The sequence below is a fragment of the Gymnoscopelus microlampas genome, assembly GCF_963454915.1.
Source record: "Gymnoscopelus microlampas genome assembly, chromosome: 4".
In the NCBI taxonomy this organism is placed as follows: domain Eukaryota; kingdom Metazoa; phylum Chordata; class Actinopteri; order Myctophiformes; family Myctophidae; genus Gymnoscopelus; species Gymnoscopelus microlampas.
The window spans coordinates 17,878,992-17,892,284 of record NC_139941.1 but is presented as its reverse complement, the minus strand read 5'-3'; the positions used below and the strand labels follow the sequence as shown (position 1 = coordinate 17,892,284).

Genomic DNA, 13,293 nt, shown 5'->3' with positions numbered 1-13,293 from the left:
TCATGAACCCATTAAAACCGGGAAAGCATCTGTGTCATTTTAGATTTTTGTGTTGGCTATAAAAAAAATAGCAGGTATACGAGCTCACAGCAAGCTTGTACTTCTGCTATTTTTGAACATTAAAAAAAATAAAATGTGAGAACTACTGATTTAGAAGGCATTTGTAGAATAGGCCTCAGGTCTTTAATCAGTTAAATGATCGATTATCATTTAACTGAGTTTAACTGTTGCACCCCTATCGTACATCCAGGTGACCGGCGCGTCGGCCATCCTCTTCAACTTCACCTTCTTCGACATCTCCGACCAGACGGACATGGTGGAGCTGCTGGACGGCTACACCAACCAGGTGGTGGCGCGCTTCGACGGCCGCAACCCGCCGCGCAGCCTGGTCAACGTCACGGGAGACTATGTCATCCTCTACTTCTACTCGGACCGCACCAACCAGGCCCAGGGGTTCGCCATGCTCTACCAAGGTACATTACACCAGTGGTTCTGAAACTTTTTCATGTCAAGGACCCCCAAATTGACACTTATTGGCCCGCGGACCCCCATTTCAAAAGATATGCCAGGGACCCCCATAAGAGAAGATTTTTACGGCTCTAGCAGTGATTCTCAACCATTTTAATTTCAAGGATCACCTGTTTGACATGCATTAGGGCTACAGACCCCCATTTAATGGCATTTCTATCACTTGGACCGCAATTTATATTGTGAAATCTAAGTCAATTTGACTCTAACGGGTCCATTTGGTTCCATTTTTGGTTCCACTCTCAGAGTTACAGACCCATAAGGGTCTGTAACTCTGTGTACTGCATTTGAGAACCTGCATTTGTACTGCATTTGAGAACCAATGCAGTACAGGACCAGCAGCTCCGGCACATCGCTTTGTAGGAACGTGTTATGTCGTCGCTTTCGGGTGGAAGCAGACAGACTTAACCACTTTCATTTTCACTTTCAAACTTTTTTTTTGCACGACCTTCGTTTACGACAAAGTAGGGAATTAATTTAGGGGAGTGAATAAACATGAAAGGCTGAAATACGTTTTCTGTCCGACAATATACATCTGTACATATCCACGTTGCAAAGAGGTTACATCTATACAAACAAAGTCATGTTGAAATGACATTGCAGTCTTTTACAGACTTTTTACAGACTTTCTTTTACTCTTACTGTTTATGGAGTGATATCGTAATCCCAACGCCACCGAATGCGCCTCTCTCTCTCTCTCCCTCCGCGAGAGCGTTATTTGCATGTGCAGGTGTGGAGCTTGACGCCCTGGCTCGTGTGACAGTTTTGCATAGCAACCTGGCTCCCTCATCGCTGTTAAATTGAGCAGACTAATGCCTCTTAGCCTCTTGGCGAGGCAGATATGGCAGCTCCGCCAGGCGCTATTCTCTTTTCATTTGCTGGCCAATGCTTCACAGGCCCCCGGGTGACGCTTGCCTTTTAAATGTTTTGTTTTTCTAGGAACCCATAAACTTAAGGTATGCTGTATGCATTTTAAGCTGCGTCGGCTGTCCCCCCCCCCCCCCAGATATATCCATATATATATATAAGGTGCATACTCACTGCAGTATTCAGAGCAGATAAAACTTTTTAGGCACAAGCAATGCAAACACTAGTAATGGGCAATTAACTGAAAAATATATTAAAACCGACATTTATAACCAATAACTTACTTAATCTTGCTTATGTTGGATAAACAAATAATTGAGAAGCTCTTTTTTTCTAACAAAAAAAAAGTCATATCAACGAATCAAACCCAAAAACTCCAATAGACCTTTTTCTTTTAAGCGACTAAATCATTTTGTCGCATCAATCATTTAAGCCCTAGCTGTATTATACTTTCTTGTACTGTGGTGGTGTGCTAAAATAGCCGATATTTTACTCATAGTGACAAGACCTGATATTTTCACTTTTTTGTTTTAATAATCGTTCATTAATCAAGACAAAAGTGTGAAATAATTGTGATATTGATTTGAAGTCATATTGCCCAGCCCTAGAGACATTTCAACGCGGCTGACATTCAGGCTCTGTGTCACAGCCACACTAGGAGGCAATCTGCCCCCCTCATCCACCTCCACCAGCCTCCATTTGTAATTCTCTGTCATGTCGTTGCCTGCTGGTGTTCCATACTGAAAAACAATATCAGAAGGTCAGAATCTGACCCCGTGGACACGCAGACAATTCTCCCTGTGCTTGTATCTCATTCCTGGCTTGGCAGCCTAGAAATGGTGTGAGGCATTTAATAAGAAAGGGTCACCCCATAAAGAGAGAGGTGTTGTTGCCTCAAGTCGTAATTTTTACAGATACGCAGAGAAGGACTGGGGGACAAGGGAAATGTTGAAGGAGAACATCATGCTAACAGAGTGGTTATAAATATAAATATCACGATTATTTCAAACTTCTGCCTCGATTACAATTAATGAACAATTATTTCATAGTACTCTGACAAGGTCTGTACTGTAGGGGTGTGAGAAAAAAAATATTTGAATACGAATCGCGATTCTACTGTTGGACAATTCAGAATCAATTCTCATTTTCCAAAAATTATTTTAATTTGTTTTGTTTAAAAAAAAATACAAAAACCTTTGTGTGTTTACATTATTATCAGTTGATAAAACCTTTACAATTATTTAAATAGCCAACGCGAAAATCTAAAATGACAGATGCTTTCCTGGTTTACCTGTATATGAGCAAAGATTAAGTCGGTTAGAGGTTCTAAATGTGGGTTTATATGTATTTCCGGTCAATTAGCCCAGCTCTAGATAGAAGATACAGAGTTACAGTATAGAGACACAGACAGACAGTGGGAATAACGTGTCCATGGTGGTGTGCTGAATGGTCTGGCAGGATGGTAATTTCAGGATAAACACTCTCAGATGACGTCGGAAGAATGCGTTCAGCTGAGCTGGGGTCTGAAGCGCTTCATTTTGTTTCCAAATCGAGTGGAAAGCTTGTATGTCCAAAGCCGTTACTTTTCAGGAAATGGAAAAAAAGAACCTGTGTTCCAATGGATCCAATGTAGTTCTGTCATTTAGTTACAGGCTCTTGTTAATACTTTTCATTGATTCAATATTTATAAAACACACACATGCACACACACACACGCACGGACACGCACACACGCACGCACACACACACAAAAAATCCAAAATTAGGCTTGTAGATCAGCTATTCTTGCTACTTCTATGTGAGTATGTTTAGACGAAATAGGGCATTAAATTAAAAAAAAACATATAAACAAATATATAGAGATACTAGGTTTCTGCCCGACGGCAGCGAAATGGGGAACATGTGGGGCGTTCTGGGAACATCACAGGCAGGTTGAGTTATTATGTGAAAAAATCCCACACTGGTTTAACAAGCAGCCACCATTCATGAAGGAGATGTACAGAGCCGGGCCAAGTAGTGTCTGCATTCTGCATGGGATTCACAGGGTTTGGTTTCAACTACACGGAACACTACAGCAGCAGGGGTTCACCAACCAAAACATACATTTGGTGGTCTCTTGGGTGGTAGACCACCACTTAGAACAGTGGTTCTCAACCTGTGGGTCGGGACCCCCAGAGGAGTCCCACTCCCCACGTGATTTTGGGGGGGGGTCCCGGCCTAAAAAGGTTGAGAACCACTGACTTAGAATACGGTCAATTCACACTCTAATATCAAACATATGGGTGAATGCATAGAAACGTCTCAAAAACATTTGTGTGAATGTCAGATTTGTCTTCTTCATCAGTTTCGTTCAAGTTTTTCTCCCTGCCCCCCCCCCCACCCCCTTTTCCTCCTGAAAACTACGAATGATGGAGGTGGTACAAAAACAATACTTTCACCCACTTCTTTACGCCTGTAAACCTGTGATGTGACAATGAAAGTGATTCTGATTTGTTCTCGTGTTCTCTCCAGCGCTGAGAAGCACCAGAACGGTGCAGGACGAGGATGAGGAGGAGGATGAGGAAGAGTTTGGGGAGGACAGACTAGAGGAGGTGTCCAGCACGGCGGGGCCGCGGGTGGGCCCCGGCGCCGTCACCGAACGCTCCAACGGTACCGGCAACGGACGCTCCTCCCAGATCCTCTACGTGATCACGTCCAGTCCCGGTAAACCGGAGCACAACATGCCAGGTCAGTGGGCTGGACGCAGCGAGACCACCGGCCACAGCGCTAGTATGTTCCCACCCACCATATATATATATATACTGTGTACCTAAACCTCTCTCACCTTCTACTGGGCCTTTCTGGGACTCTTTGTTTTTTTGGGGCTAATGCTGTCATGATAATTAAATTGTACTTGACGATTAATTGTGTTTTAGACATTGAACATTGTAACATAAAAAGTTACATTTGTGTTTGCCTCAGGCTTTTTAAAACAGAAATCGCTCAGGGCATAACTTGATAATATATTATTATAAAGAAACGACTACAATGACTGGTACCAGTAATCAAAATAAATAATGTGCTATGGTCAAAATAGGCCATATTTAATAATGCTTTACTTTCCAAACTAAAACCAGCTCATCTCCGTTATCATTGAAAATGCATGAACATTTTTCAACTGATGAATGTACACAGATGGATGGAAATGATTCTGACGATTATGCGAAATAATTGCGATTATCTCAAATAACTGTGATCAGGCGTTTATGTAATAATTGTGACAGGATTTGTGTTAGCATGATTTCGGTTTCTTTGTCTTTGGTTCTTCGGCCACTGAGGCACAGGGTTCTGTTGCAAAACCCAAGACCACCAGGGTAGTTGTGTTATAGAACTATTTTAATGAAGGATACATGACAAATTCAACTCACATTCACATTCCCTGGGGAAGTATTTTTACACATGGGAAATATCAATGTTTTGGCTACATAAACATCATACTATCGGTCTATCGCTGCTAAGTTATATATCATCCAGAACTAATATGACCGTCGCTCTGAAGTAACGCCACACTCTGAGTGACTCAGCATGAAGTGTCTGCGGCAGGGGTGGAAAGCACTGTAGCTAAGTACTGATATTCAAGTACTGTACTTATTTTGAGGTACTTTTACTACTTTTTATACTTTGATACTTCTGGTCCACTACATCTTAGAGGCAAATGTACTTTTTATTCAACTACAATAATTTGACGGCTTACTTTATAAATTCTGATTATTACAAAGCATACATTAAACACTTAAGCTACCTATTTTATACCTTGACTATTCAAAAATAGCTAATCTACAAGCTCACAACGTGTCGCATCACGTGCACTTTTTGAAAAGGTTTGACGAATTTTGAAAAATGAGAGTACGTTTACTTATATTGCTACTCATACTTAAGTAAAAAACAAGTGTACTTCTTCCACCACTGATGTTTATAGACTTGAACACAATTGGACTTGTCATTAAATCAGTGCGGGACGGACAGATCAGCTCCATGTAACTCTACTCGGCTCATAAACATGATTCTTTTCTCGCTCCGAGGAGTCTTGCCCTCAGAAGGCAGCCTCTTGTGTTCCTGACATCAGACAATAACAGATGTGCGCTGGCCATGTATCATCCAGCCCAGACAACTCTCTGGCTGAACATTGCTAACAGGTGTGGCCGCCGAGCGGGGCGCCTATCCTCCCAGTTCCTCTCCGAGTCTTGTTCGATTTGTTCGCGCCGCTGCGATGTGTAAAAGACCTGCTCGCAGTTATTACATAACCCCCCCCCCCCCCCCCAGTCGCAGTTATTTGAGATAATCGCAGTAATTTTGCGTAATCGTCACAATCGTTTCCGTTCGTCATGTATGAATTCCTCTTTTGAAAAACTGTGGGAATAGCGTCTCATTGCGATGCGTTATAAGCTTGTAGGTCAGCTCTTTCCGCTATTTTTGTCATTTTCTGAAAGTATTAAATAGTTATGTATTATGGCCTGTTTTGTCCATAATACATTATTGTCAGTCATTTCTGTGTATATTTAAGTAATTTATTATATCTGCCATGTGCAATATGTGTTTGAAAATCTTAAAAAAGCAAACAGAAAAGTAATTTTGATGTATTTAACATACTCTTCTGCCAAAAACACAAGTAAATTGAAAATCGCAATTATTTGTACAACAATTAATCGGCAACTAAAATGTGGTGATTGTGACAGCCCTAATCACATCATAGCGCTGGCTAGGTATCATCCACTCTCTGGATGAACATTGCTAACAGGTGTGGCTTTTCCTCCTGGTTCCTCTCCAAGTCTTGTTCCATTTGTTCGCCCCGCTGCGATCATGTGACGCCCCCTGCTGTTTGACCGCTAACGGCTCTCTCTCTCTCTCTCTCTCTCTCTCTCTCTCTCTCGCTCTCTCTCTCTGACAGTGTGGACCATCTACGCTCTGGCCGCCCTGCTCACTCTGACGGTCATCGCCATGGTGGCCAAGTTACTTCTGCATATGACAGTCAAGTAAGTATGAGGTGCAAGGAGACGTCCTTGACCGCCGTCACAATAAAGCCCCATTTATACATTGTCATGCTAGCTCAGTGGCCTTGTGGTTAGAGTGTCCGTCCTGGCAATGGGAGGTTGGGGTTTAATCCAAAAAAAAGTGGACCCAATGCCTCCCTTCTTGGAACTCAGCATCAACCGTCAAGGGGTTTTCAAGGGTAAAGGGGGGGTGCGTCCCTGTGACATACTAGCATTCTTTTCCCAGGGAAATGGAAAAATTAAATAATAATGAAAACATGTTTGAAAGTGAAATATCCCTTTAAGCCTAAGAGGATGATGTCTTTTTGTAGTTACCTCCGCGGCGGGTTCCCAGTTCCCACCACAGATTTCCAAAGGAGTTATTGTGTTGCATGTTGGACAAATTATGAAAATAAGCTCTTGTAGCAAACAAAGCCATTTTACCATAATACGACACGTTTTGCTCAACAAGATAATCTCCACAAATGAACACACTTGTTGTGATTTCTTTTGAACAACATACGCAGTTAATCAAAGTTTGAAAAAGCATGTTAACTTCAAAGTCCACGGCTGACATATTAACGGGTATGATTTATGTCCGAACAAAGCATGAAACTCTATTGTGTTCACCACAGACCTTGTTTTCTGCATACAGTACATTAAAAACACCATGGTAAGAAGCATTGGAAAACTTAGCGAGGGAACCAATTGTGAACTCAATCATACGCGTTTTAGGACACCAAAATATAGCACTAGTAGTACTGTCCATTGTTAATATCAGACATTGGCAGCATAAGACAAATTCAGATTTCTTTTTACCATTTTGCACAGCTAAAGATATTACAAGATAACATTTCATATCCATCCAAAATAATAGGCTCATGTATGAAATATTGTGAAAGACTAAAACTAAGTAAGTAAGGGAAAAAAAACTAACAGTGTGTTAGTTTCTTTTTTTTTGCCTTGTTTGATTTCAGTAAACTATTTTTTTTCCAATCCTAACTTGCGTTATTTTGTTAGTTTTAGTCAACTATACTAACGCTACCCCCATCGGTCTCTTCTCCACCTCGCAGGTCTCAAAGCATCCCAACAGTCAGCGGGTCGGACAGCTGCAGCCAGAGCACGGCATCCTCCGAACCCTGGATCATCCTGTACCGGCCGTCCACCATCTCCCTGTTCAAGAAGAAGCTGAAAAACCACCACGGAGACCTCAGCCCCCTGGTGGGCAACTAGGGCTACTGCACACCAACCAACAACCACCACCACCACTACTACTACCACCACTACTACCGCCAGTACTACCACTACTCTGTGCCAGGCCCGTCAGACGCAAGGCCCCACAGACAATTAAACTCTATGGGAAGGGGTGGGCGCGATAAGCTAACGAGCTAATGACCTAACGAGTGGCTAATGGCGACTGACTGCTACTAAACGGCCCATTAGCCAAGCCCTCCCCTAGCTCAGCACCAAAGAAGAGAGGACGGAGGGTGTCGGTGTCTGCTGCCTGCGACAAGAGCGAGGAGGATATCACAGCGCTCCGAGACAAAGACGAGTGGGGTTCTCATGTACTCTTAGTAATGGTAAATGATGCATTCATATACAGAGCCTTTATCCAAAGCGCTTTACAATGTGCATTACATTCACCCATTCACACACACATTCACACACTGACGGCAGAGGAAAACAATGCAAGGCACCAACCTGCTCACCGGGAGCAGTTTGGGGTTCGGTGTCTTGCTCAAGGACACTAACCCAGACACTAACCCAGGGGGAGCCGGGGATCGAACCGGGAACTTTCCAAATCCCAAGCGGCCCGCTCTACCTCTCCAGGCACTGCCGCCGCTTGAGGTTCCATCCCCATTGTGCACGTCCCTAGTCACTGGAGTTCCCTGTCCCAAGACAGGCTGAGGGCCAGAGCGTGTTGCCCTCCAAAAAACCCTTCCAGAGTACCAGTCCGCCCCCGAAGGTACTCCACAGCCAGGCACAAAATGGCCGACTTCACTGTCCCTAAGCGCAATAGTCAAAACGGGGATGCGTGACTCTTCCAGGTGCTTCTGAGTCAAAACGGTGACCAAAGCTTCATTGCTAGCAAGGGAATGATGGGGGAGGAGGAGACACATGTATGTGACATGGACACACAAAGTGGAATAGTCATCCATTTTTACTCAACTCTCCTGACTGCCTCATGTAGAGAAATGACCGCCATCCAGGGTTGTTATGGGAAACTGAACTCTTATGTCTCTTTTCGACTACAAAGGGTAACCCAGAACCTTCCATAACCTGAAACTTTCCAGAACCCTTGAAGTTCTGCGATGTGCTTTTAGTTTACTTCTCCATTTTACCTAGAACCACCAGTGATGGAGAAGGTACACAGAACAATTTACTAATAAAAAACAACAAATAGCCTCACAACATGTGAGCTTGTAGATCCACTATTGAAATGATATCGTCTCTGTCGGGTGGAAACCTCATATGTCCAAAACTGTTACTTGTCAGGTTTCAAATTCAAAAGTATCAAAAGTAGCAGATCTACAAGCTCGAAATGCATCGCTTCGCACTGCGTTTCAAGCTTGCAGATCTGCTACTTTTGCTACTATTGTGTGATGCTGTAGTATGATCAAGTTGGGCGTTCATTTGTGAAAAAACACAGAAAGTTAGAATATGGAGATAAGAGGTTTCTGCCCGACAGCAACGATATGTTGGTGGTTAGTACCACCTCCTGAGCAAGGCTCTGAAACCGAGCCGTGGCACATGGAAACAATACATTTCACAGCACAGTGCGGTTCACTTAGTTCTTCTAGTCGAAAAGATCCGTATTAGTTCAATATTCACTATTCATAGTGTTACTGTTTCCGTTGAACACAAACTATCAGAGGAGAGAATGGGGGATGAATAAACCATAAAGACGGTAGATATGGCAGTTAACTCTGGGAGTGAATCACCACTCCGAAATAAAAATAAAAAAGAGAGTGAGAATAACTATTACCACCACATCACTGAACCCGTGTGCGGAGTTGGGCAGAGAGAAGAAAATAGCATCACGAAGCAAAAGGCGTTGGGTGATTTAAGGTTGTAGACAACTGCCATTTAGGGAGCCCGGGGAAGATGTGAGGTTCTCTACATGGCTGTGGGCGGCAGCCTTTCCGGTTTGATGGCATTCGAGTGCCTTAAGGATCGCCTCTCTCCACTCCTCTCCAAAAATCCAACATCCATTCCTTCCACAAAGCCCACTGGCTTCCCTCAGAGGGCTGTGCACTTCTTTAAAATAGCAATGGTGTCCAAAGGAACGAGAGGGTTTTCACTCCAGAAACAGATATTCCACCATAGAAATGGATGCATACTTTTTTTTTGTTGCAAAATTAGCGATTGTCATAAATCAAGTTATAGTAATTTTTAAATAATAGTAAGTAACTTAAGTCCATTGTGGACACAATGACAGCTTTTACAGGAACCTTTATATTTAAGAGATATTAAATGATAAGATTCAGGTGATGACTTTTTTTTGTTTTTCTTTTCTGAACAGATATATTGTTTCGTTTTTTTTAAATAGAGTAGAAACAGGCAAAGCTTTACAAGAACATTTTGTTTATGTTTCTCATCTCTTGTGTGCTCTTATGTGTAGTCTCGGACATTTACTGAACATATTGTTCGCGTTAAGTTGTCTTTTGATTACGGGAGGGGGGCGGGGGGTGAATGTTGTTGTATATTGTGTAATTCAATGTGGGAATAATGACATTTTTTGTTTGCTCTTTCATTTTGTATCTCGGCGAAGCAGCTGAGAGACAGTCACATCAAAGTGCTTTTTGTTCTTGTTCATCAATCAACACTTAGCTTGGAGGTGGAACACTGTTTTGTTGTTTTTCTTCGACAGCTGTAAATTATTTAAGTTTTCAGGATGCAGGGTTTGATTTGTAAAAATGTAAAAAGCAGAGGGAGGACATACTTTGTTGTGCGACAAATAGCGAAAATAATCAGATCAACAAGCTCTAAAATGTGTCACATCACGACGCATTGTGAGCTTGTATTCAAAAGAAAAAGATTTTGACAGATTTTGAAAAGATTTTACTTACCCAAAAGAGGGACACCAGGCTTAATGTGAATTGTTACATTTTGATCAAACATATCTGACAGTCTACATTTCCCAAAAGGAAATGCATGATCCCGCCCCCCAACAAATCCAACCCTGACAGAATGGACCTTCTACTGGCCACTTTGTTTCCAACGCAAACAGTTCAAAACAAACAGCATACCCAAAAACAAACCCAATCCTTGGCACTCTGCAGCTTCCGTTCCGACATTTCCGTGCGTTGCTGTGACATTTAAACTGGTTGTGAAAGGTCACACAATCTGCCACCGCACCACTGGCATAGCAAGTGCCGTTGTTTCAGAATTTGGGTGTTGGAGAGTATTCCTTAAGATTTGTTCCGCACAACAAATGTCAACGCAATTACAGTACATTTGGCCCCCACTTGCATGGCATGCTCTTTATTCAGCTTCATTCAAGGAAACAAACTTAAGAGAGGTTCATCAACCTGAGCACTCGTGACTGCACGCCTAAATCCTAAGTTTTGCTCCGTTGTACGAAAATAACTTAACCACTTAAACCCTTTTTACTTGGTAAACTTGACCAGAGTTTGCTCTGGCGCTCTTTTTCTCCCTGCTCTACACCAAATATTTTGGCCTGAAAATAGCCAATCTACAAACTCAAAACTTGCTAACAACGCACACATTGTGAACTTTTAGATCTGCTATTTTCCAGAATAGGGATGCTAGGGTTCAAGTGGTTAAAATCACTGATTTTCATCAAAAGCACGGGACCATGTTACGATGTAGTGGGCTATAAATTAGGCTTACGGTGGGGTCACAGTGGAATCCAAGTCTTATAGTAGGATTTACAGCAGCTATGATTATACTATCATGGGAGAGCGACCTGATGCTGGCCATGTTCATTCCAATGTTCTCCACTTTGTCTAATAGTGACCTCATTCTATATCATTGCTGTCGGGGCAGAAACCAGAAACCTCTTATCTCCATGATCATCGTGTTTTTTGCGTAAATGAACGCCCTACGTGATCATACTAACACGTCACACAAAAGCATCAAAAGTAGCAGATCCACAAGCGAAGCGACGCGTTTTGAGCTTGTAGATCTGCTACTTTTGCTGCTTTTGAATTTGAATCCTGAAAAGTCACAGTTTTGGACATATGAGGTTTCCACCCAACAGAGACGATATGTATCCTGTCTGCTGAGCTGTAACTCATGTTAAAGGTAGTGTAAGGGATACTTTTGTGAAAACAAAAGTTTTTTTTTGTTAAAAGGTTAAAGCTCTATATTCTGATAGTAATCACTGCTGTAGAGCGTTTGTTCAGTAACAGGGGTCTCCCCGTCTCTCTAGCTCGCAAGTAAACACAAACTCTTTCAGGAGGGTTGCCAGTTTCAACCAATCGCAGCGAGGACCCATTTATCAGCTTCAATTTGCTAGTGTTCCAGTCACAGTTTATCCTGTACCCTGTTATGTACAGTATGAGTTCTTTCTCCCGATTAGATAAAATAGGTATGCCGACCTGAAAACCTGTGTTTTCTGTTTACTAAAGAGCTGGAGAGACGGGGAGTCCCCTGTTACCTGACCAAACACTCTAGCAATGATTACTATCAGAATATATTTTAACAAAAAAAAAAGTGGAATTCAAGTCTTAGGATTTACAGCAGGTACGGTTTTAATGTCATGGGAGGGCAACAATGCTGGCCAGGTTTATCCCAATGTTCTCCAGTTTGTCTAATAGTGACCTCATGCTATATTTCTCCTGTCTGCTGGACTGTAACTCATGTTAATTATCGCAACTTAAGACAAGAGCACACACCCCCTGGGTCTGTAATGTTCAGAGCGGTCTGCTGTCCATGCATAGAGAAAGAGAGAGAATGAAAGAAACAGTCAAAGAGAAGATTTATGTACGGTCAAATCCAGTGATTTTCAGTGGTTCTCAAAGTGGGGTCTGGGGAGTCCTGGGGGTCCTTGGGGGGGTTCCAGGGGGTCCCCCGCAAAATGAGTTATCAGCAAGTCCGTTTATTTTATACTTAAGCTATTTGAAAATAGCCGATCTCCTTGTGAGCTTGTACACCGGCTGTTAAAAACAAATAATTATGAAAAATAATGATAAACTTTTTGAACACAAATCTTCTCTTATCCCTGGCACAAAATCACATCCCTGGCACAAAATCTTTACAGATGGGGGTCCGCGGGCCAAAAGCATATACATTTGTGGGTCCTTGACATGAAACAGTTTGAGAACCACTTGACAAATCCACGATAAGCCAAGTAAAATCTAACAAGGGCTTATGTGTTTGGATAGCGTGGCGTAGTGTGCAAACTCATCCTGTGTATTGTCCTGGAGTCAGACAGATTCCACGCTACCTTCTCCAGCGCTGGAAACGCTGTCATCTCAAGCTATGGTTGATGTCACTGGTTCTCAACACACTGAGGATGTTGTGTACATTGGGGTTCCAGAGCAACAAAACATACAAAGGTAAATCAAAGGGGGTCCTTGAAATCAATAAGGTTGAGAACCACTGAAAATGTATTTTCTGTTTACTAAAGCGCTGGAGAGACGGGGAGACCTCTGTTAACTGAACAATCAAACATCAACAACTAACTAACAATTAAACTATACTGGGACCCCAAGCTGCACTCTAAAATCCTCAGTGGTAATTTAACTCTGAATGTGTACAAATGGAACCAATTGGAAGAGTCCATTTGGATCCATTTATACACACAGAGTTGCAGACCCTTTAAGTTTTTTTTTGGACCTCTGGTGGTCCCCAAACCGGACGTTGAGAATCAGTGGTTGATGTGAGTGTCCTTGACCTTGGAGGGGGGAGGGGGGGGGGGGCA

The 13,293-nt window shown here is 42.6% G+C and overlaps 1 protein-coding gene across 2 annotated transcripts in view; it reads left to right on the top strand.

Moving 5' to 3' along the window:
* Positions 1–10,443, top strand: part of kremen1 (kringle containing transmembrane protein 1) — a 75,999-nt gene extending 65,556 nt beyond the window's left edge. Inside the window, exons 7-10 of one of the 2 annotated variants that reach the window (XM_084053964.1) lie at positions 251–473; positions 3,907–4,122; positions 6,323–6,407; positions 7,478–10,443. In XM_084053964.1, coding sequence (XP_083910090.1) covers positions 251–473; positions 3,907–4,122; positions 6,323–6,407; positions 7,478–7,637 — 684 coding nt within the window. In that variant the 3' untranslated portion in view covers positions 7,638–10,443. Of the gene's footprint in view, positions 1–250; positions 474–3,906; positions 4,165–6,322; positions 6,408–7,477 lie in introns of both variants that reach the window. The other variant, XM_084053963.1, reaches the window with a different exon arrangement.
* The last annotated feature ends 2,850 nt before the right edge of the window (positions 10,444–13,293 follow it).